General features: G+C 37.7%; 1 protein-coding gene across 2 annotated transcripts in view; it reads right to left on the bottom strand.

Moving 5' to 3' along the window:
* Positions 1-23,063, bottom strand: part of NOX4 (NADPH oxidase 4) — a 719,402-nt gene that overhangs the window by 662,257 nt on the left and 34,082 nt on the right. For both annotated transcript variants that reach the window (XM_053708631.1, XM_053708630.1), the window contains exons 3-4: positions 17,055-17,165; positions 16,409-16,493 (exon numbers count right to left, since the gene is read on the bottom strand). In XM_053708631.1, the coding sequence (XP_053564606.1) occupies positions 16,409-16,493; positions 17,055-17,165 (196 nt within the window). The remainder of the gene's footprint in view (positions 1-16,408; positions 16,494-17,054; positions 17,166-23,063) is intronic.

Here is a 23,063-nt window from a genome sequence, read left to right as displayed (position 1 = left end):
TTAAAGGTGCGGCCAGAAAAAAGCCAGCGTTAGCTACGCGGGTCGTTACCGACAAAACTCTAAATCTAGCCGTTTATGTTTAATGCTTCTTGATGGAAATGTAAATCTTAAACTCTGCTCAGACACAATATGAACCTTCTGTTGATAAGTGAGGAATTCCTGTGTAAGGCAGTGCAGTCATTTTTCTGGTTTTGAATTCCTGTAAGAGAAAGCTGAAACTAATAATTTCTGTACTTCTTCACGTTTGAGCGAGAACTGGCATGAACGCAAGTTTTTTTGCCATTTCTGTAATAAAAGGCAATATAAATGAAATTGAGACAGATAATGTAATACTTCAAAAGGTCATACTATATGTTTGAGCCAATAGCGTCACTTAAGAACTAAATGTCAAAACAGACTAAAAATCTCACCATACCAGCTATCATAAAGCAGTGCCCAATAACTGGGATATAGTGAATATAATTATCCCAATATCATAGCACAAGGGAACAGTTTTGCTAACAAAATAAAAGCAAAAGTATCCTTATCTTTAACATCCTTAGCCAAGAATTAGATAACGTCAGAATCCTTCTAAAAATATTTAGAAATAAGAAAAAGGAGACAAAAGAAGCTTAGATACATCTTACCTTTGTAGCTTATTCACTACCTTCATTCATCTTATTTATGCCCTTTGTGGAATACTGTGGGGTGTATTAGTTCTGGATTGGTTGTGAGCGTGCCTTGAGACAATTTGGAGATGATAAGGCCATAATTCACAGGAGTGTACTTTCTGTAGAAAGTAGGAAGTGCTAGAGGCAACGGTTCCTTCAGGATTTTCAAACTTAAAAAATTACTGTAAACTTAGTGACTTTTTTTTGTAGACACTTTTGTGTCTTTTTAAGCTTTCTAGTAAGTTTTCTTTATTTAGGTCAGGAAAACTTGCTTTTGTTCTTATTGTTAGGACTGTATATATTTGTCTTTTGGGAGGTTTAATCAGAGTGAATAAACCCTTCAGCAAGTGCAGACACTATGTTGTTGTCAGGCAAGAAATTAGAGCAAACCCCAAAGGAAGAGACACTGATCATTTCCAAAAAATCAAACAATGTATGAAACCACTAGTCTTATCTACTGGGGAATTACATTTTGTAGCATTAGCAGAAATGTTATTTATTTTGCTATATATTTATACATTTATATTTAAAATATAAGCATTAGGAGATAAAAAGAAAATGCTCATCTCAAATTCACATTCAGTGACAATAATTATTCGATTACTGCAAAAAATACTTTTTTTGTTAGACAAATCATTTCTTAAAATAAATACTACTGAAAAATTAAAAAAAAAGGTATATGAAAAGATTATCACATTCCCCAAAAACCTGTGACCCCTAAAACTATGCATATTTTAAAAGTAGACAACCAAAAGTATTGACCTTACCCCATTTTCTCACTGAAAAAAAATTACATATGACTTATGCAGTCATAGAAAAAAATGTTGCAAAGGATCTAGTGTTCGGAATTAACAGACATTCATGGGTTTAACATTGCGTTTGGTGATCAGAATGCTGCTAATTGCACCTGCAGATCACACTTCTGAATGACAATTTTTAGACACATTATGGCAATGGGTCCAGGGCCCATTTGAAATGACATACCTGCAGGAATTCTGAAAATTGACCCGAAAAACTATATATATTTATAAAGTAAAGCAGAGAACTCAAAGTAATGATCTAGGCCCATTTTGGTATGTATGCCAAATACAATCAAATAAAAAAAAAAAATCACAAACTTTTCTCACTGACATAATTTACAAACAGAAAGAGAAATGGTCTACTACGAATGAGCAACAGCTCAGTAGCTTGTTCTATGGTGAGCTACCACCTAAGAGCAGTCTCTTTTAGACCAAATATGCTTTTTGACAAAGAAGAACTTTCCTCAAGTATACCACTCTGATCCCACCTAGCTAGGTTAGTCCAGAACTGAAATACCAGGTAATCCTTCTCTGAACAAGGAACATGGCAACCAAAGACAATTGTTTTGGCTTTCTTAACGCCTCGTCAGTGAGGCGCAGTCATATTTCTCTAAGCATATTGGGCAAGAAGTCCACATCTGGTTTCACCTATCAGAAAATCCACCATAAAAGTATCTACCTTTACAAATCATAAAGCGGATTGGCTGATCAATCACCTATAAGGTATATGTATATAAGGACACTGTAAACAGCTTTGAACCATCTTGAGAAAGCCGTGTAAAATGTTGAAATGCGTTGATGGTATGAATAGAGGTTGCTGACTTCAGGGCCGGCCTTTGGGCAAGGTGGACCGCATCGGGCTCCGCAGTCAGGGGGGCCCCGCAAATTTAATAAAAAAATATTTATTTATTTTTTTAAAAATTCATAATTTTTTTTTAATTAGATTTTTTTTTCTTAAATGTATTTTTTTAGCACCTTTTTTTGGGCGCATTAATTTTTGAATTTGACACACACGGCCAGGTGACAGCAGCATCTGAATGATTGCAGGATATAACTTTTATTCTCCAATCATTCAGTGCTGTCACTGAGGAGGAGGTGGAGCAAGGCACCGGAGGGCAGAGGCGGAGCATAGCTGCCTTCTGCCTGTCACGTTCACAAGGAATTTCAGTGAGCAGCAGGCAGCAGAGTGAGCAGCAGTCATAGACCGCTGGAGCCCTGCTTTGGCCCAGGCCCCCAGACTGTCAGTCAGACACAGTGAGTGTGACTAGTGCCACATTTCAATTATTCCAAGGCACTCTGACAGGTGGCCTTGGCCCTGGGCATAATTTTATTGCATGGGGCTGGGGTATAATTTTATTGCAGGGGGACTGGGCTTCATTTTATTGCAGGGGGGCTTTATTTTATTGCTGGGGCAATTAAAGGGGGTGCGTGGGCTGGGGCATAATTTGATTGCAGGGGGGATTAATTTTATTGTTGGGGGGCTGGGGAAATCATTTTATTGCTGGGGGCATTATATTTTTGTTGGGGGCATAATTTTATTGCAGGGGAGATGGGACAAAATTTTATTGCTGGGGCATCATTTTTGTGCTGTGGGCATCATTTTTTGCGGGGGGGCCTGGGGGCATATTTTTATTGCAGAGGGCATCATTTTATTGCAGTGGGGCTGGGGGCACTATTTTATTGCAATGGGGCTGGGGTACTATTTTATTGCAGGGGGGCTGGGGGCTTCATTTTATTGCTTGGTGCATCATTTATTGCAGGGGTGCTGCGGACATCATATTGTTGTTGGGGGCATCAATTTATTGCAGGGGAGCTGGGGCATAATTTTATTGCTGGGGCATAATTTTTTTGCAGGGGGGCTGGGGGCATCATGTTATTGCAGGTGGACTGGGCATTATTTTATTGCTAGGGGCATCATTTATTGCAGTGGGGGTGGGGCATCATTTTATTGCAGGGGGGCTGGGCATTATTTTATTGCTGGGGGCTTCATGTTATTGCTGGGGGCATCATTTTATTGCAGTGGGGATGGGGCATCATTTTATTGCAGAGGGACTGAGCATCATTTTATTGCTGGGGGCATCATTGCATTGGGTTGGGGTAATAATTTATTGCAGGGGGCTTCATTGTATTGCTGGTGGCATCATTTTATTGCAGTGGGGCTGGGGGCATCATTTTATTGCAGTGGGGCTGGGGGCTTCATTTTATTGCTGGGGGCATCATATTTTTGTTGGGGGCATCAATTTATTGCAGGGGCTGGGGGCATCCTTTTTTTGCAGGGGAGCTGGGGCATAATTTTATTGCTGGGGCATCATTATTTTTGCAGGGGGGCTGGGGGCATCATTTTATTGCAGGGGGACTGGGCATTATTTTATTGCAGGGGGTTTCATTTTATTGCTGGGGGTATAATTTTATTGCAGTGGGGATGGGGCATAATTTTATTGCAGGGGGACTGGGCATCACTTTATTGCTGGGGGCATCATTGCAGTGGTGCTGGGGCATCATTTTATTGCAGGGGGACTGTGGGCTTCATTTTATTGCTGGGTGCATAATTTATTGAAGGGGTGCTGGGGCATCATATTTTTGTTGGGGGCATCAATTTATTGCAGGGGCTGGGGGCATCATATTATTGCAGGGGAGCTGGGGCATCATTTTTGTAGGGGGGATGGGGCATTATTTTATTGCAGGGGGTGGGGATGGGGCATCATTTTATTGCAGGGGGACTGGGCATCATTTTATTGCTTGGGGCATCATTGCAGTGGGGCTAGGGTAATCATTTATTGCAGGGGGCTGGGTGCATCATTTTATTGCAGGGGCATCATTTTTGTGCAGGGGGGTGGGGCATAATTTTATTGCAGGGGGACTGTGCTTCGTTTTATTGCAGGGCGCTGGGGCATCGTTTTATTGCAGGGGATTAATTTTATTGCTGGGGGGCTGAGGACATCATATTTTTGTTGGGGGCATCATTTTATTGCAGGGGGGCATCATTTTATAGCAGGGGAGATGGGGCATCATTTTAATTGCTGGGGGCACCATTTATTTTATTTATTTATTGTGTGTGGGGGGGGGGGGGGGGGGGGGTGGGGGGGGGCTGTGTGTGTGTGTGGGCTGTGGTGTGTGTGTGGGGGCTGTGGTGTGTGTGTGGGGGGCTGTGGTGTGTGGTGTGTGTGTAGGCTGTGGTGTGTGTGTTGGCTGTGGTGTGTGTTGTGGGGGGGGCTGTGTGTGTGTGGGGGGGGTGGGCTGTGTGTGTGTTGGCTGTGTGTGTGTGTGGGCTGTGGTGTGTGTGTGTGGGGGCTGTGGTGTGTGTGTGGGGGCTGTGGTGTGTGGTGTGTGTTGGCTGTGGTGTGTGTTGTGGGGGGGGGGGCTGGCTGTGTGTGTGTTGGCTGTGTGTGTGTGTGGGCTGTGGTGTGTGTGTGGGGGCTGTGGTGTGTGTGTGGGGGCTGTGGTGTGTGGTGTGTGTGTGGGCTGTGGTGTGTGGTGTGTGTGTTGGCTGTGGTGTGTGGTGTGTGTGTTGGCTGTGGTGTGTGTGTGTGTTGGCTGTGGTGTGTGTGTGGGATGTGGGGTGTGTGTGGGCTGTGGTGTGTGTGTTGTGTGTACACCTGTGTATGTGTCTGACACAGTGTGTGGATGTATGTGTATATAAGTATCTCTGTGTGTATTATAGCTGTGTGTTTGTGTGGTACAGTGCATTGCCCCATTTATTTTAAGTAATTTTTGTTCTGGGTAGAGGCCCGGGTTGTCAATCTGCCTAGGGACCTGCACTTGCTAGGGCCGGCCCTGGCATCTCTGTAATGTTCTTGTTATCATAAGAAAACACATAAAAAAAAGGCCCAGTTCAATTCAACTGTTCCTAATTGTCAGCATAATTCTTCATTATATGCATAAACAGTTATTACAATAGTACAAATGGTATATTGCAATATATACAATGTTATAGTGATCCACATTAGTGGATTTATGTGTTTATATATATATATATATATATATATATATATATATATATATATATATATATATATATAAATGTTGTGCATTACCTTAAATTATTTGTTTTCCATTTTTAAAGCTGTGGGGCAAAGTTGGGGGCGGAGATTGGGCGGGGTTGGGGCGGGTTGGGGACGGGGAGAAAGGGGGGCCCCGTTTTGTCATCCTGCCTTGGGGCCCGCAATCGCTAGGGCCGGCCCTGGCTGAAATTGAAGTCACATTATCCAGTTGAAGGATTGAAACTGATTCAAAAGAGACTTGATTTCTCTCAAAAGGATTCTACTAAAACTCTGTGCAGAGTAGGGATATAAAAAATGGTCACGGAACTACTTCCCATAGTAGCGTATGTAGACAGTGATGTCATCAACCCGGAAAACCAACTAAACGGAGCTGCACAGACACCTGTGCCCAGCTGAATGCCCAGAAAGTTCCCAAACTGAATCAAGGTAGGCACACAGTCCATTTAGTGTGGTACTCCTTTGAGGATAATATAACCTGTTATAAAGCCTTTTATAAAGTGATTTATACAACTGGACTTTCTTATCCAAATATTTGGCTACAATCTATTAGGATACATTTGTCTACATAATTTGTCTACAACATCTATATATGACATATAGTATCTGTTTGCTATACCTACGATAAGGACACAAATATCAAGGACTTTACATACACCTTTAAGTAAAAGGACATTTCTATTATCCAAGCGCTTATAAGTCGGCAAATTCTCAATGTGCAAGAAATTTGCAAATACAATATCTATATGCATGACCGGTCATATATAAGATATATATATATTACATTTTTTTATATTGAGTTGTATGTTTTAATAGATTTATGCATATTATTACCTTTTTATTATTTTAAAATTTTGCATATCAATAAATACTAGCTTTTTTATATATCTCTGTATTTGTTTCCATATTCGATATTACTAACTATTCAGGTGGATTCAATATAGACACTAGTCTGATCTAACAATCAATAATCCCTTAGCTGTCTAGTGCACATATACATATATATTCTTTGTATCTATTCTATTTGTCTTTTGGGAACAGATTAGTATATGTGCAGGGGTTTACTTGCGCACCATTTTATATTCTTATGCTAATCCACATCTGGTTTCCCCCATCTCTCTTAGGGAAATTTCCCCAGGGTTATAATACAAATGCATACAGAAAGGGAAGTTCTCTACTATGAACAAACAACAGCTCAGTAGCTTGCTCTATTGCCAGTTACCACCTAGGGGCAGCCTCCTTTAGCTTAATTGTACTTTTCACAGAGGAGAACTTTCCATATGTATATTAGTCTGATCCCACCTAGCCCTGAAATACCAGGCAATCTTTCTCTGTATAAGGTACATGACCACCCAAGACAATAATTTTGGCCTTCTTTAAGCCTCGTCAGTGAGCTATTTATACTTCAGGAAAGTTCTACTCTGTGAAAAGCATTATTTGGCTAAAAGAAGCTGCCAAATGGTAAGTCGTCATAGAATAAACTAACAAGTTATTGAGCTGTTGTTTGTTTCTGAGAGTGCGCTTCTCTTTCTGTATATAATAATTACAAACAACTTGGGCAGCCATAAGACAAATGGTTGTAACAGCTTCCCTGGGATCCCCTTTGTTCAGAAATAGCAGACATGTATGGGCTTATCATTCGTTTTGGTATTTAGAAGGTCAATAATTGCAGCTGTGAATCACAGTTTTCAAAAGGCATTTTTAGACACGTTATGGCAATGGGTCCAGGGCCCCTTTGGTATCACAGTTCTGAAAGGGGATTTTTAGATATGTTTCAGCAAAGGGTCATAGAAGGTTGCATCACCGTTCTGAAAGGGTTTTTTTAAATATGTTTGGGCAAAGGGTCCTAGCAGCTGTGTATCACAGTTCTGAAAGGGGATTTTTTAGATATGTTTGCTGTGGCTATATAACGATAATATATTAATAATATGATAATACATTTTTGATATATTTTAAAAGATTCCTGAAATCCATTTCTTTTTTTGTGGTTGACTAATGGTTTAAACCTGATTACTCTTTCAACATTTCTATTTCTAAGTGTAAGGGTCTGCACCAAACTATATTATATACAAATAAATGATAATAATAATAATCAATATATACAAGCTTTCAAAATAAAAGTTTTTCTCTCTCTAATTTTTGAATACAAAGAGTTAATAATTTATTTATTATTGCATAATTGCACTAATAAACATATATATATATATATATATATATATATATATATATATATATATATATATATATATATATATAGTAAAGAACTCAGCTGACAGTCACATAAATACCAGTCACATAAACTTTAGGTTTCTTCCTGAAATTATTTACACAAAACAAGTGCAGTGATAATTCAAATTATTTAAAAATCTTTTTTAGGGTCCCTCTTTTTTAGAAATAGCAGACATGTATGGGCTTGTCATTTGTTTTGATAATTAGAAGACCACTAATTGCAGCTATGAATCACGGTTCTAAAAGGGTTTTTTTAGCTATGTTTGGTCAAAGGGTCATAGCAGGCCTCTATTTGCAGCTTTGAATCACAGTTCTGAAAGGGCATTTTTAGACACATTATGGCAATGGGTCCAGGGCCTATTTGGTATCATAGTTCTGAAGGGATTTTTAGATATGTTTCGGCAAAGGGTCATAGAAGGTTGCAAATTGCAGCTGCGGATCACAGTTCTGAAAGGGGATTTTTAGATATGGTTCAGAACGGATCACAGAAGGCCGCTAATTACAGCTGTGTGCACCACAGTTCTGAAAGAGGATTTTTGATGCTTGGGCAAAGGATTAATGGATTGTTTGCTATGACATAACTGCCTATATTAATTTATATGGTTTTCATGCAACCAGCTGCCCGTATTTATAGCAAATGTGATTATTATTTTTTTTTTAAAAACCCACACATTTTGGAATTGTCAAATTAATAATTTTGTATGTAAGTATATGTGTATAAATATGTATTCCATGGCTTTTTGGTTTTCTTCATCCTTAATTTAAAGGTTTAAAACTGGTTATGGCTAAAATTGTCCTGAGTGTTAATTTGCATATTCAGTGATGGGAAGTGACATAAAAAAATACAGTAATTGACAACAAAATAGGCTTATAATGTTAAAATGATTCACATGTACCTTATTGCTTGTGCTACAGGCACATATATAAGTGTTTGTGAGTTTGTGATCTTTTTTCAAAAGAATAAGTGTTTCTGAAGGAGAGAGTTGTAGGGCTGATATTTCCACCGTTTTTCCTCCTGCTGTGTACGCTTCCTGCTTAAGTTGTAGTTACATACTCAGCTGGTCCTTTGAACACTGTACTGTATTGCTGTGCAATGTGCTGCAGAATTTTTTGACAATCAAGGGGTTAATAGTAGTTGCAGTAATACAGTATTTCTACGTAACTGGTCTGTCTCAGAGCAGGTGGTTTTGTGAGAACCGTTGTCTAGTGCTTAGTGCTCTATGGGCTCCATTACATATGCGGCGTTGCCCGCAAAAGCCGGCACTGCCGTTTTTTATGCGATTTTGGTATTATATATGAGGTACATATATTTCACCCGTCAACCGCTATTTTTACTCTCATAAGCTAACATAGAACTGCGTCGCAAATCGGTATCACATATTCAGTGCAAGGACTTGCGCGGGGCGAAAATGGAGACATTTTACTCCATTTTTACCTTGCCACACATAGACAGGCGCAGCAAGCCTTGCACCGAGTATATGAGCACCGTAACTCCCTGAAAATAGTAAATAACACCTAACGCATGCGCAATATCTATCTACCTCCTGAAAATAACTAACACCTAACACATGCGCAATATCTATACCTGTCAACCACAATCCCCTACCGCAATAACTAATAAAGTATAATAACCCCTAATCTGCCATTAACCCACATCAAAACTAATAATAAAAATATTAACCCCTAAACCGACAACCCCCACAACGCAATATGCCTAATTATACTATTAACCCCTAATCCGCAATTCACCCACATCGCAATCTACCTAATAAAAGTATTAACCCCTAAATCCCCCAACCTCAACATCGCAAACAACCTATTAAATCTATTAACCCCTAATCCGCCATTTACGCACAACACAATAAACCTATTAAACTATTAACCCCTAATCCGCCAAACCAACACAATGCAATAATGCTAATAAATCTATTAACCCCTAAACCGCCAAAGCCCATAATGCAAATAACTAATCACTAAGCCCCCTAACCTAACACCCCCTAAATTAACCCCATTACATAAAGTAAAATAAAACGAAATTACAATTAAAATGAAAAACCTAAAATTACTTTAAAAATAAAATTACTAAGTTTAAATTAAGTTAAAATTACAGAAAATAAAAAAGCTAAAATTACAGAAAATAAAAAAGTCTAACATTTCAGAAAATATATTTTATGAAAATAAACCCACCAAAATAAATACACCCCCTAATCTAATACTAAACTACCAATAGCCATAAAAATGGCCTTTTGTAGTGCAGTACCCTAAGTCCCCCCTCTAACAGAAAAAACCCCCACCCACCAAAACCCCCAAAATAAAAAAAAAACTAACCCTAAAAAACCTAAACTACCCATTTTGTATGGGCATTGCCCTTAAAAGGGCATTCAGCTCTTTTACTGCCCTTAAAAGGGCATTCAGCTCTTTTAAGAGTGCCCATTACCCTAATCTAAAAAATAAAAATAAATAAAAAAAAGCCTAACTCTAAACCCCAGATAGGTACTCATGGTTCCTGAAGTCCAGCAGTGAAGTCTTCTTCCAAGCGGCGACCGGTTCCTAAAGTCCGGCGGTGAAGTCTTCTTCCAAGCGGCAACCTCTTTTATCTTCATCCAGAACCGCGAAACTGAAGACCGGCGGCCGCGGAACTGAAGACTGGTGCCCGCGGAGCTATGGAGCGTGGAAGATCCTCTTCGTACGATCACCGCCGTACACTGAATAGTAAATTCAAGGTATGCAATGAAAAATGGCGCCCCTTGAATTCCTATTGGCTGATTTGATGCTTTAAATTCAAATCAGCCAATAGGATGAGAGCTACTGAAATCCTATTTGCTGTTTAAAACACAATTTTTATAATTAGGGAATAATAGTTTAATAGGTTTATTGCATTTTGGGTTAATGGTGGATTAGGGGTTAATAGTTTTAAAGGGACAGTCTACCATAGAATTGTTATTGTTTTAAAAGATAGATAATCCCTTTATTACCCATTCCCCAGTTTTGCATAACCAACACAGTTATATTAATGTACTTTTTACCTTTGTGATTACCTTGTATCTATGAACCTTCTTCCAGCCCCCTGATCACATGACTGTGACTGTTTATTATCTATTGTCTTAAATAACCCCCTGTGCCTGAACACAGTGTTATCTATATTTCCCACATGTACTTTCTGTCTCTTTGTGTTGAAAATAGATTTAAAAAGCATGTGATAAGAGGCAGCCCTCAAAGGCTTAGAAATTAGCATATGAGCCTACCTATGTTTAGTTTAAACTAAGAATACCAAGAGAAAAAAGCAAATTTGATGATAAAAGTAAATTGGAAAGTTGATTAAAATTAAAAGTCCTATCTGAATAATAAAAGTTTTTTTTTTTCTTAGGCGCCGGCAGTTTCTAAAGTGCCGTAAATCACTGGCGACTCCAGAAATTTGTATTTAGGCTCATTTCTGGACATTGCTAGTTTATCCGACTTACAGCACTTTATGAACTGCCGGCGGGGTTAATGTAATACCCCGATGTGCGAGGTGAAATTATGGGCGGCGCGGGCTTCAGCGCTTGCGCTGAAGCCTGCGCCATATATGTAATCTCGCCCCTTGGGTCAGATTCTATAAAGCTGGGCTGGTGAGATTCTATAAGAATGCTCACCATTACATGTCTAAACTGGCACATTTTTTTTATAATCTCCCAGTTAGTGAGCTCCCTTATAAGTCATCTATACTGAGAATGATGGTCATCTTAACCCTTTATATTTTGAAAGTCACAGTGTCTATATAATATTCTTCTTCCTTTATTGACTTTTTGATAGAACGAACAATGTGTTTCAGCTTTGGGTATTACAAATACTGTTTGAGATGTCTGACATTATTATCTCTCTCTGTCTAAGTAACCCCTCTCCTTTTGACTAGTTTAATAAACAAGCTGCAGCCAATTTAATTTCCCACTGTTAAAAGGGACTGTAAAGTCAAAATTGAACTTTCATGATTCACATAGAGCATATAATTTTAAACAACTTTCCATTTCGCTTCTATTATAAATTTTGCTTAGTTCTCCCGGTATGATTTGTGAAAGAGTAATCCTATTGGGCTTCTTCTGAGATTTGTGGCAAGAGTGCTGTAGTTTTTGTTTCCTTTTTGTTTTTTATACTTTCAAAGTTGTAACAATATTTTAAAGTGTTTTTTTTTACAAATAGTGCTCAAGACCAAAGCATGCTCCTACACCTATGCTCATAGAGAGAAGCTAAGATTCAACAAAAAATACTAAGAGAAAGAAGCAAATGTAATCATTAGGGTGAATACAAAATATCGATAAAAATAAAAGTGTTGATTTTTAGACAAATGTGAACGTGCCAAAAAATTAAATAAAAATATACAACACTGTGTTATGTACAGTAAAAACAAATGAGAAAAACAAATGTCCGTAGTGTAATACTGTAGATAATAAATATGCAGGCTTTATCAAAACGGTACTCACACAGATGAGAGCTATAATAGCTCTAAGGTAAGTGCTCAGTAAAAGAATTAATAGCCTCTGTATTTCGGGGGGATTCCAATTTATTCAATTACAAACTTGTACAAATATAAAACATATAGGGCTAGATTACAAGTGCAGCGCTAATTTAATGTGTGCTCGTAAACAGGCAAATTTACAGGCGCACATTAAATAACCAGCCATTACAAGTGGCTGGTTAATGCTACCACAAGCTCGCAGGAGCACTTTGCATTCAGAAAATTAACCAGAGGTCAAACCTCTGGTCAATTTAAAAAATGTACCTTAATTGCCCCAAAATAAAGAGTATTGTTCTTTTTTAATTATAAAACATATGTGCTTTTTTATTTTGTATTAAATACAACTGCATGAAGCAGTTTTAAGGGGTAAAAGTGTAAGAATGTGGAGTGTTAGAAAAAAAAACACCTTTACATTGGGGAATGTGTTATCATTTGAAATATAAATGTATATGTGATCACTGCGTGACTTACCTCCTCGCTGCGCTAGGTTCTCTGCATAGGCGTCACTACAGAGGGGCTAGGGGGGCAAATGCCCCCCTTAGATTATTTTTTGCCCCCCTGTGTGCCCCCCCACTGAATTAAACAGATTAGGTTGCCACAAGGGCGCCTAATTTGCGAAGTAAAACTGGACGCAAGTCCCTCGGCAGGGGATGCATTTAATTCATGGGTAAATGATCAAGCAAGGCTCCTCTTACATGTACTATTCCTTCCCATCACCTCGGAAGCCCCAGTTCAGCGCATGTGTGTGGAGAAACAAGTGGCCAATCAATCATGTGCTGTGCACAGCGGGAGCATGAATACCCCGTATATCCAGCAGCTGCGATAGTGAACTAGGAGTTGCACTCCTTTTAAACTCCATGCCACAATTGCATGTCCCTAGAGGAAAGTCATTTAGCAGTCTTGTAACAAAAATTGCCTTGGTCGGGCGCTGCATCAGAGTCCCTTTTTTATGTCACCCTTGACACCACTTTTCCGAGTGGGATCTCTGAACTCTCGTTAGAAGAAAAGCTACAAGTCACACACAAGTGGTAGCTGCACACAGGCACTTCTCTGCCATGACTCTCGGCATGAGAATGAGGCTCCCATTGGAGAACGAAGCTCCCATTGACTGCAAAGCTTCTATGCAATGTGAACACGAGGTCCCGTTCACATTGCGCTACACTTTAAATACCAGAGCACATTTGCTTGCTCTGGAATTACGAGTGGAGTGCAAATATTTTGAAAGCGCAATTTTGTGCTCCACTCGTAACCTGGCACATAATAAAAATCTTAAAATAATAAAAAAATTATACATTTTGATACATTATTTTAAGATTTTTATTATATGTTTTAAATTTGTGCAAGTTTGTAATTGAATTGGAATCCCTTGGGATACTGAGGTGATTGATTCCTTTACTGAGCACTTACCTTAGAGCTATTGTAGCTCTCATCTGTGTGAGTACCGTTTTGATACAGCCTGAATATTTATTATCTACAGTATTACACTAAGGACATTTTTTTTCTCTTTGAGGGTCAACGAAGAACAAAGGGCTTCTGATATCAAATTGTTACAGTACATAACACTGTGTTGTATATTTTTATTTTATTTTTTGGCAAATTTAATCAATACATTTTATTAACTCCTTAATGACCGCAGCACTTTTCCATTTTCTGTCCGTTTGGGACCAAGGCTATTTTTACATTTCTGCGGTGTTTGTGTTTAGCTGTAATTTTCCTCTTACTCATTTACTGTACCCACACATATTATATACCGTTTTTCTCGCCATTAAGTGGACTTTCTAAAGATACCATTATTTTCATCATATCTTATAATTTACTATAAAAAAAATATATATAATATGAGGAAAAAATTGAAAAAACACACTTTTTCTAACTTTGACCCCCAAAATCTGTTACACATCTACAACCACCAAAAAACACCCATGCTAAATAGTTTCTAAATTTTGTCCTGAGTTTAGAAATACCCAATGTTTACAGGTTCTTTGCTTTTTTTGCAAGTTATAGGCGCAATAAGTACAAGTAGCACTTTGCTATTTCCAAACCCCATTTTTTCAAAATTAGCGCTAGTTACATTGGAACACTGATATCTTTCAGGAATCCCTGAATATCCCTTGACATGTATATATATTTTTTTTTAGAAAACACCCCAAAGTATTGATCTAGGCCCATTTTGGTATATGTCATGCCACCATTTCACCGCCAAATGCAATCAAATAAAAAAAATCGTTCACTTTTTCACAATTGTTTTCACAAACTTTAGGTTTCTCACTGAAATTATTTACAAACAACTTGTGCAATTATGGCATAAATGGTTGTAAATTCTTCTCTGGGATCCCCTTTGTTCAGAAATAGCAGACATGTATGGCTTTTGTTGTTGCTTTTTGGTAATTAGAAGGGCGCTAAATGCCACTGCGCACCACACGTGTATTATGCCCAGCAGTGAAGGGGTTAATTAGGGAGCATGTAGGGAGCTTCTAGGGTTTATTTTAGCTTTAGTGTAGTGTAGTAGACAACCCAAAGTATTGATCTAGGCCCATTTTGGTATATTTCATGCCACCATTTCACCGCCAAATGCGATCAAATTAAAAAAAACGTTAAATTTTTCACAATTTTAGGTTTCTCACTAAAATCATTTACAAGCAGCTTGTGCAATTATGACACAAATGGTTGTAAATGCTTCTCTGGGATCCCCTTTGTTCAGAAATAGCAGATATATATGGCTTTGGCGTTGCTGTTTGGTAATTAGAAGGTCGCTAAATGCCGCTGCGCAACACACGTGTATTATGCCCAGCAGTGAAGGGATTAATTAGGGAGCTTGTAGGGAGTTTGTAGGGTTAATTTTAGCTTTAGTGTAGTAGACATCCCAAAGTATTGATCTAGGCCCATTTTGGTATATTTCATGCCACCATTTCACCGCCAAATGCAATCAAATAAAAAAAATCGTTCACTTTTTCACAATTTTTTTCACAAACTTTAGGTTTCTCACTGAAATTATTTACAAACAGCTTGTGAAATTATGTCACAAATGGTTGTAAATGCTTCTCTGGGATCCCCTTTGTTCAGAAATAGCAGACATATATGGCTTTGGCGTTGCTTTTTGGTAATTAGAAGGCCGCTAAATGCTGCTGCGCATCACACGTGTATTATGTCTAGCAGTGAAGGGGTTAATTAGGTAGCTTGTAGGGAGCTTGCAGGGTAAATTTTAGCTTTAGTGTAGAGATCAGCCTCTCACCTGACACATCACACCCCCTGATCCCTCCCAAACAGCTCCCTTCCCTCCCCAACCCCACAATTGTCCCCGCCATCTTAAGTACTGGCAGAAAGTCTGCCAGTACAAAAATAAAGGGAATCTTTGGGGGTTTTTTTTTAAAAAAAATTGTATAGCATATTTACATATGCTGCTGTGTAGGATCCCCCTTAGCACCCAACCTCCCTGATCCCCCCCCCCCCCAAACATCTCTCTAACCGTCCCCCTCTGCCTTTTTGGGGGCCATCTTGGGTACTGGCAGTACCCAGTTTGCAGAAAAAAATGTTTTTTTTTTATTTTTTCCCAGTTTTTTTTCTGTAGTGTAGCTTCCCTCCCACATACCAACCCAACACCCCCTGATTTAGCTTTTTATTTGTATTTTTAAAGATTTTATAAACCCTGATTACCAAATCCTATGGTGCAATCCTACGCTCCCTCCCCGTGCACGCGCCCGCCCCCTTCCGTGCGCGACCCCAGTCATCCCCGCCCACGATCCCATCCCCCTCCCTATCGTGCATGCACGCGTGTCCGTGCGCGCCCCCGGTCATCCCCGCCCACGATCCCGCCCCCCTCCAGATCACTGGGCCCATCGATGGCTGCCACCCGCCTCCCACGTCGGCGACCACAAACCAACGATACCGGCCATCGATGTCCGGTGCAGAGAGGGCCACAGAGTGGCTCTCTCTGCATCGGATGGCCATACATGGTTATTGCAGGATGCCTCCATATCGAGGCATCACTGCAATAACCGTAAAGCAGCTGGAAGTGAGCAGGATCGCTTCCAGCTGCTTTCCACTCCGAGAACGTGCAGGGTACGTCCTCAGGCGTTAACTGCCTTTTTTTTGAGGACATACCCTGCACGTCCTCGGTCATTAAGGGGTTAATGTATGCTGTATCTGAATCATGAAAGTTTAATGTATGTGTCTTTTTAAGTTAAAGTTCATTCAGGGTTCTATTTAAGCTCAGTTATATTTACAAAAAAAAAAACTTACCTGAAAAAACACAAATTGCAATCCCGCAGAAAGCATGGAATGATTTGTTTTTGTCAAAGAGTCTTCTTGTTTTCCTGTTAACCACCTTTAAGAAAACAAAACAAAATTAATAATTAAATTTAGACTTTCATATTTCGATAAAGTTTATAATTGAATTGACTCATTATCAAGTGCTAACACTGATCTTAAAGGGACACTAATACCAATTTTTTTCTTTCATGATACAGATAGAGCATGCAATTTTAAAGCAACTTTCTAATTTACTCCTATTATCAAATTTTCTTCATTCTCTTGCTATCTTTATTTAAAAAGCAGGAATGTAAAGCTTACGAGCCGGCCCATTTTTGGTTCTCAACCTGGGTTATGCTTGCTTATTGGTTGGCTAAATGTAGCCACCAATAAGCAAGCGCTATCCAGGGTGCTGAACCTAAGATGGGCCGGCTCTTGAACTTTAAATTCCTGCTTTTTAAATAAAGATAGCAAGAGAACGAAGAAAAATTGATAATGGAGTAAATTAGAAAACTGCATAAAATGGCATGCTCTATCTGAATCATGAAAGATAAAATTTAGGTTTAGTGTCCCTTTAATAGTTGACAGTGATTGCACAAACTGGATACTTACTCCCATGGGGAGAGTCCAATTTTACCTTTTTTGATCCACAGAGAAGGTCCAGCAGAGTCCGGCACATTGGCAAAAGAACCAAACTGCAGTTGAGATTCAGTACTGAGGCTGATGCTCGGCTAATGCACAATCCTAACTGAACAAACACAGCAAGTGTCAGAAGAGGGCTCAACATATAAAAAAAAATAAAAAAATATTAAGAATAACATGAATCAATGAAAGCAAGATCCCTATTTCCACAAATAGGTGTATACTTCAGTCAATTTTAGAAAGTCTGCTCAATTTTTGTTGTAGTAGCTTTAGATGGATATAGAATTGGATAAGGTTAAGTAGCAATTCGAGACACTTGTCACGGTCTGTAAATGAATCCTGAAGCTGTGAAATGTATTCTCTTTTTTTTTTTTAAACATGATATGAAGAATCTTTGGAGGACAAAGGTAAGTAGAAAACAAATTACTTGCCTATCTTTTCATTTTCAGTCTTTGATACCTTGTAGATAGTTCAGGGGAAAATGTCCCTTATTTATGAACGGCAGATTTCTGTATTCATTTAGAAGTAATTTAAAGGAAATCTTGTTTACAACAAAGTTTATTTAAAAAGCTATATAGTACATTGTAATTATATCATTCATGCATACTATAAATCAAGGAAATATGTTGGTGATTGTTTATGAAAAACGTTAACTAAAAATATGCTTAAACATATATGGAAATATGGAAATGTTGAAATAAGGTTTGTGCAAAAATCATATAGCTGTTCTATAGCTCATTGGACAACAGGAACGAATTTCCACAACTGTATTTATTTTATTAGTGTACACTGTCAGAAAAAAGGGGACGGTTGGGTTCCGTTTGTAAACACGAAGGGGTCAATTTATTGTAGTGCGAGCGGACATGATACGATGTAGCGTATCATGTCCGCTGCACATCAATAAATGCTGACAGCATACGCTGTCTGCATTTAACATTGCACCAGCAGTTCTTGTAAATGATAGTTATGATATTCGTGACTTGAAGAAAGTGTAAGCTATTGGAGAATTTAATATGGGGGATTCATGGCATGTATAGAAGCAATGTAGGGAGATGTGTCTGCCATTAAGGAGCATTTTGTGATGGGGATATGTTTAAGATGACTGAGGGGGATTGTGGTTAGGATAGTACAGATGGGAAAATATTTTACCCATTAGAGGTATTTCTGATTGGGGTTAGAAAAGTGGAGAGATTGGGTAAACCATTAGGGTATTTACACTGAGGGAGGCTTTAGTTAGGATAGCAGTGTGGGTGTGTTGAGTCAGATAACGTGCCTTTGTGATGGATAGGAACCCAGTTTTGATTGTTTGTGGGAGGTTATGGTTAGGGTTAATTGCAGTGGGACTGGAGGTCAGGGTTAGGGTTTATTGCTTTAGGCAATTGGGACAGTGTAATTAAGTTGATTAGACTTATTTGTTGCTTGGGATAACAGCAGTGGAGCGACTGGATAAATAACAGCTAAGGATTGCATGAGTTTTAGTAATGGTTAAACTGCAGCAGGGGTTAACTTAATGTGACCATTCATTTTTAATTCTCTGTAATGAGTTTCTTAGCATTTATAGTACAGCTAAAACAACTGATTTTAATTGTTGCAACAAATGAGTGGTCAGTAGGAGCGAAGCAGCTGCCATACATGATAAAGGCAGTCACAGGGTACTTACTCTCTCTATTGTCAATATTACTTGCAAGCAGCAGCCGCTTAACTTTAGAGTCACTCAAGTGCAGGGCATATAATTACTAAACAAATCCACTTGCTCACCAGGTGAGTAAATGCAAAGACTAACCTGCTCGATAAGTTTGTATCTATTAAACTTATGTTAAGTTTTAAAAAAGGCAACGGTAAAGTGATAGTAAATTTCAGACTTTGAGAATGTTGCAATGAAAAATGTATTGTACAAGAAAAATCACATAATTATTTTGTTCTTTTTAAAGTGTTTATATATTTTATAATAAAAGATTTATAATCCTACTTGGTATCTTCTGTCCCTTCACCCCCCTTAATTTCCTCTTTTGGCTGGGCTGTAACATAGAGAGCAGTCCCTACCACTCTCTACATAGGCTTCCTAAGGGCTTTCAAAGGGATGGACTTCTAGAGTGTCAGATGACACACACACTGATTGGATGTTCAATGGAATTGTCACAAAAAAAGTTCATCCCAGTGGGCTGGCATAACACTGAAATAGAATCATTACTATAGGCACAGATTTAACCCTTTTCACAGATATTTTAATATAAGAAAAAACATACACTTTTTAATGGCAAAGATTACATATTTACATATATGGCATGTGATTAGATAACTGTTACCATCACTATAAGCTTGCAACATTCTTTTAAAAAAGATTTGCATACACTACACAGTATAGGCTGTTTTGAGCTATTGTACCCAGCCACTGTCCCCTTTCCCCCTTGCTATTAATCATCCAGCTCTCCTTGAACTGTCACTCGTGCTTTCCTTTTTTCATAGTTTGTCCCTTTTTTTCCTTTGTGTGTCATCTACTTGTTTCTTTTTTGTCAAAGGGTTCACTGGCATTAAGATATTGCCTCATTGTATTCAAAGCTAAGTTGAACGAAAGCTAACCATCACCAGGGAAGTATTGCTGGTAACCTAGCAACATAGCCTAGGTTAGAAATAAAAAAGGTATTTCAAGGCTGGCAGGATGGAGGTCTTAAAGTTATTCAACAATCAGATACTCACGTGGGAGACTATTCCCCAACATTTTTCTCTCCCTCATTTAAACCGTCTTGCATATTTCAAAATACGACATTATATTTGCTCACAAAAATGGTATCGCTCTACTAATGTCGTGTGGTCCGAAGACAAGACTTGCTTTCAGAAATTTATATCAGGTGATGTCTCAATTTCTTTACAATATGACATCATGCTTTCTAAACAAAGCATATCAGCCTTAGACAAATTATGTAACTTTTGGCTAACTATTATCCCTACAATAGATGGAGATAAAATTAAACAAAGTTTTATCATTTTAGCTAAATATCCAATTTCTGTTAGTTGGAAGGAATCTCATATGAAATTAATTAATGATTTCTATTTATCTCTGCTTAAATTATCCACATTTTACCTAATTAAACCGGCTGTATGCCCGCGCTGTTCTAATCTCAGAGTGGACCTGCCTCATATGTTTTGGTATTGTCCCAAAATTAAACAACTTTGGCAGATAGTTCAATTCTGGCTTAACAGAGTTCATAATCTGACCTTCTCTTTCTCTCTGGAAGACATAGTATTATTAGTACCTAATCCTAAGGGTAGTCCTCAGACACGGATTGTAAATACTATTATATTGATAGTCTGATATCATATAGTTAAAAATTGGATCGCCAAACGCCCACCTAGCTTGGCACAAATTTTGAAGGGAATCCAAGCTCAAATTGTATATGAATCATTTCATTTATATCAGGTGTCTGAGAAAAGAATCAAAAAGTTTTCGGTTGAATGGGCTGCCATAATTAAGTCATATCCAATCTCTTTACAGAAGCAGATCTTATCTCCATTTGTCTCTTCTATCATTTTTTCGGAACTGGTTTTGTTAGACATCTTCCCACATACCTGGATTAGGAATTATAGAGAAATCCATTAGGCTAGGATTAGTTAGCTCCACTGGGGTGCATGGGCTCCAGACACCAGTGGACCATGTCAGGGTTTTCCCCCTTTTTTTTTTTTTTTTTTCTTCCCATGTTTTTCCTTGGTTGGTATCTTTGTATTTTTAATAATAGGTTAAGGAGAAATATATATATATATATATATACATACATAGCCAAACCTTTCTTTTTTTCATATATATACAAATTATTGGATAGAGGAAGATAGAATATGACAATACTTAATGTTATAAAGTGTATGTTAACATTTTATTTCAGTTGCTTATTTGCTCTTTTTTGATACTGTAACTACGTACTTATATAAGAGTCCTGCGTGACGTACAATGAGATGTTGCATCCATGTTATGTTATTTTTGGCTATTAATAATAAACATATAAAATATCTACTGCAAAATGGAGGCATTTTTATCATAGACAGGAATATTAAGCTGTTGATCACTATTTGTGGTCAAAAGAAAAAAGTCACTTGGTCCAGAAATGTTAAAATGTTACTCACCAGCAAGGAATTTTAATCACATTTGGCATCTGGACTAGTCTATTCAACTATGCTGATATGCTGATAACCGACCTACCACTAATGGCTGGTATTCCAATTAAATCAGACCACCCGTGCATAAACATTGTATGGCAGCTTAGGTTATTATAATTATTATCATCACTTAATTCTAAAGCACAAGCATATTCTGTAGAGCTGGGTTTCACATTCAGACTAATTCATGGTAATAAATAAATACAGTCACATTAAAATAGACATTCATACAGGTAGACCTGCACCAAGGAGTTAACCCTCAAGGAAAAGGTTGCTTTATTCAGCCCAGGAACATCCATAATACACATTTTAAACATTCGCTTTTAGATTAAACAGATTATTCTTTTTGAGTACCATGTCCCTTTATTGGTATTTATTTTAATTTGCTTTTTGAAAACAACAGAGAGTACATAATGCAATAATATAATGTAAAAGTGCTTAATGTAATAATGGTTTTATCAGCATTAGCTTCTCAGTTATAAATGATGCTAGTTATACATTCATTTTTGCTAATAAGCACGGCTGTCATTTTTTTAATTATGGTTGCAACACTTATTAAAACTAAGCTAAAATAATACAAGACAAAAACAAATCAACTAAAACCAATGGTTCAATAATTGGCTGTTGACGAGATAACGAGAGGAAATTTACATTCAATGAATTTAAAACTGCTATCATTTGAAATATTTAGAGCATGATGTAAAAAGATAATTAGAAGACAGTGTATATCAATTAGATTCAAAATGGTACAACTGGAATATCACAACAAATTTATAGGCAGTAACCAAGAAAATACAGAAATGATAACTATTGGCTAGATTACGAGTTTTGCGGTATGAGTGAAAAAGCAGTGTTAAGGCTCTTTTGCAGGTTTAGCTGCACTGCACACATTTTTGGCCGTAATGCAACGTAACTACCGCAGCTTTCCAAAAGTCCTTTTTCAATGCGACTTCCTTTGCGCCGGTATTACGAGTTTGCCTGGGAGGCCAAAAAGTGAGCGGTTCACCCTATACTGTCAAGATCCGTACCATAAACTGAAAGTCAGTAGTTATGGCTTTTATGTTACAAAGCCATAACATAAAACTCATAACTTAAGTGCTAAAAAGTACACTAACACCCATAAACTACCTATTAACCCCTAAACCGAGGCCCTCCCGCATCGCAAATAATAAAATTATTAACCCTTAATCTGCCGCTCCAGACATCGTCGCCACTATAATAAACATATTAACCCTTAAACCGCCATACTCCGACATCGCAAACACTAGTTAAATATTATTAACCCCTAATCTGAGGTTCCTAACATCACCACAACCTACATTACTGTTATTAACCCCTAATCTGCTGCCCCCAAAATCACTGCCACTATACTAATATTAACCCCTAAACCTAACCCTAAATCTAACCCTAACTTTAATGTAATTAAAATAAATCTAAATAAAACATACTATTAATAACTAAATAATTCCTATTTAAAGCTAAATACTTACCTGTAAAATAAACTCTAAGCTAGCTACAATATAACTAGTTACATTGTATCTATCTTAGGTTTTATTTTTATTTCACAGCTAAGTTTGTATTTATTTTAACTAGGTAGAATAGGTAGTAAATAGTTATTAACTATTTACTAGTTATCTAGTTAAGATAAATACAAATTTACCTGTAAAATAAAACTTAACCTGAGTTAAACTTAAACCTAACCTTACACTACAATTAAATAAATTACATTTATTAAATACAATTAACTAAATTACAAAAAAAACAAAACACTAAATTACACACAAAAAAAGAAATTATCAAATATTTTAACTAATTACACATCTAATAGCCCTATCAAAATAAAAAAGCCCCCCCA

Source organism: Bombina bombina, chromosome 3 (genome assembly GCF_027579735.1).
Source record: "Bombina bombina isolate aBomBom1 chromosome 3, aBomBom1.pri, whole genome shotgun sequence".
NCBI classification, from domain to species: Eukaryota; Metazoa; Chordata; class Amphibia; order Anura; family Bombinatoridae; genus Bombina; species Bombina bombina.
This window is presented reverse-complemented; position numbering and strand designations above follow the sequence as displayed.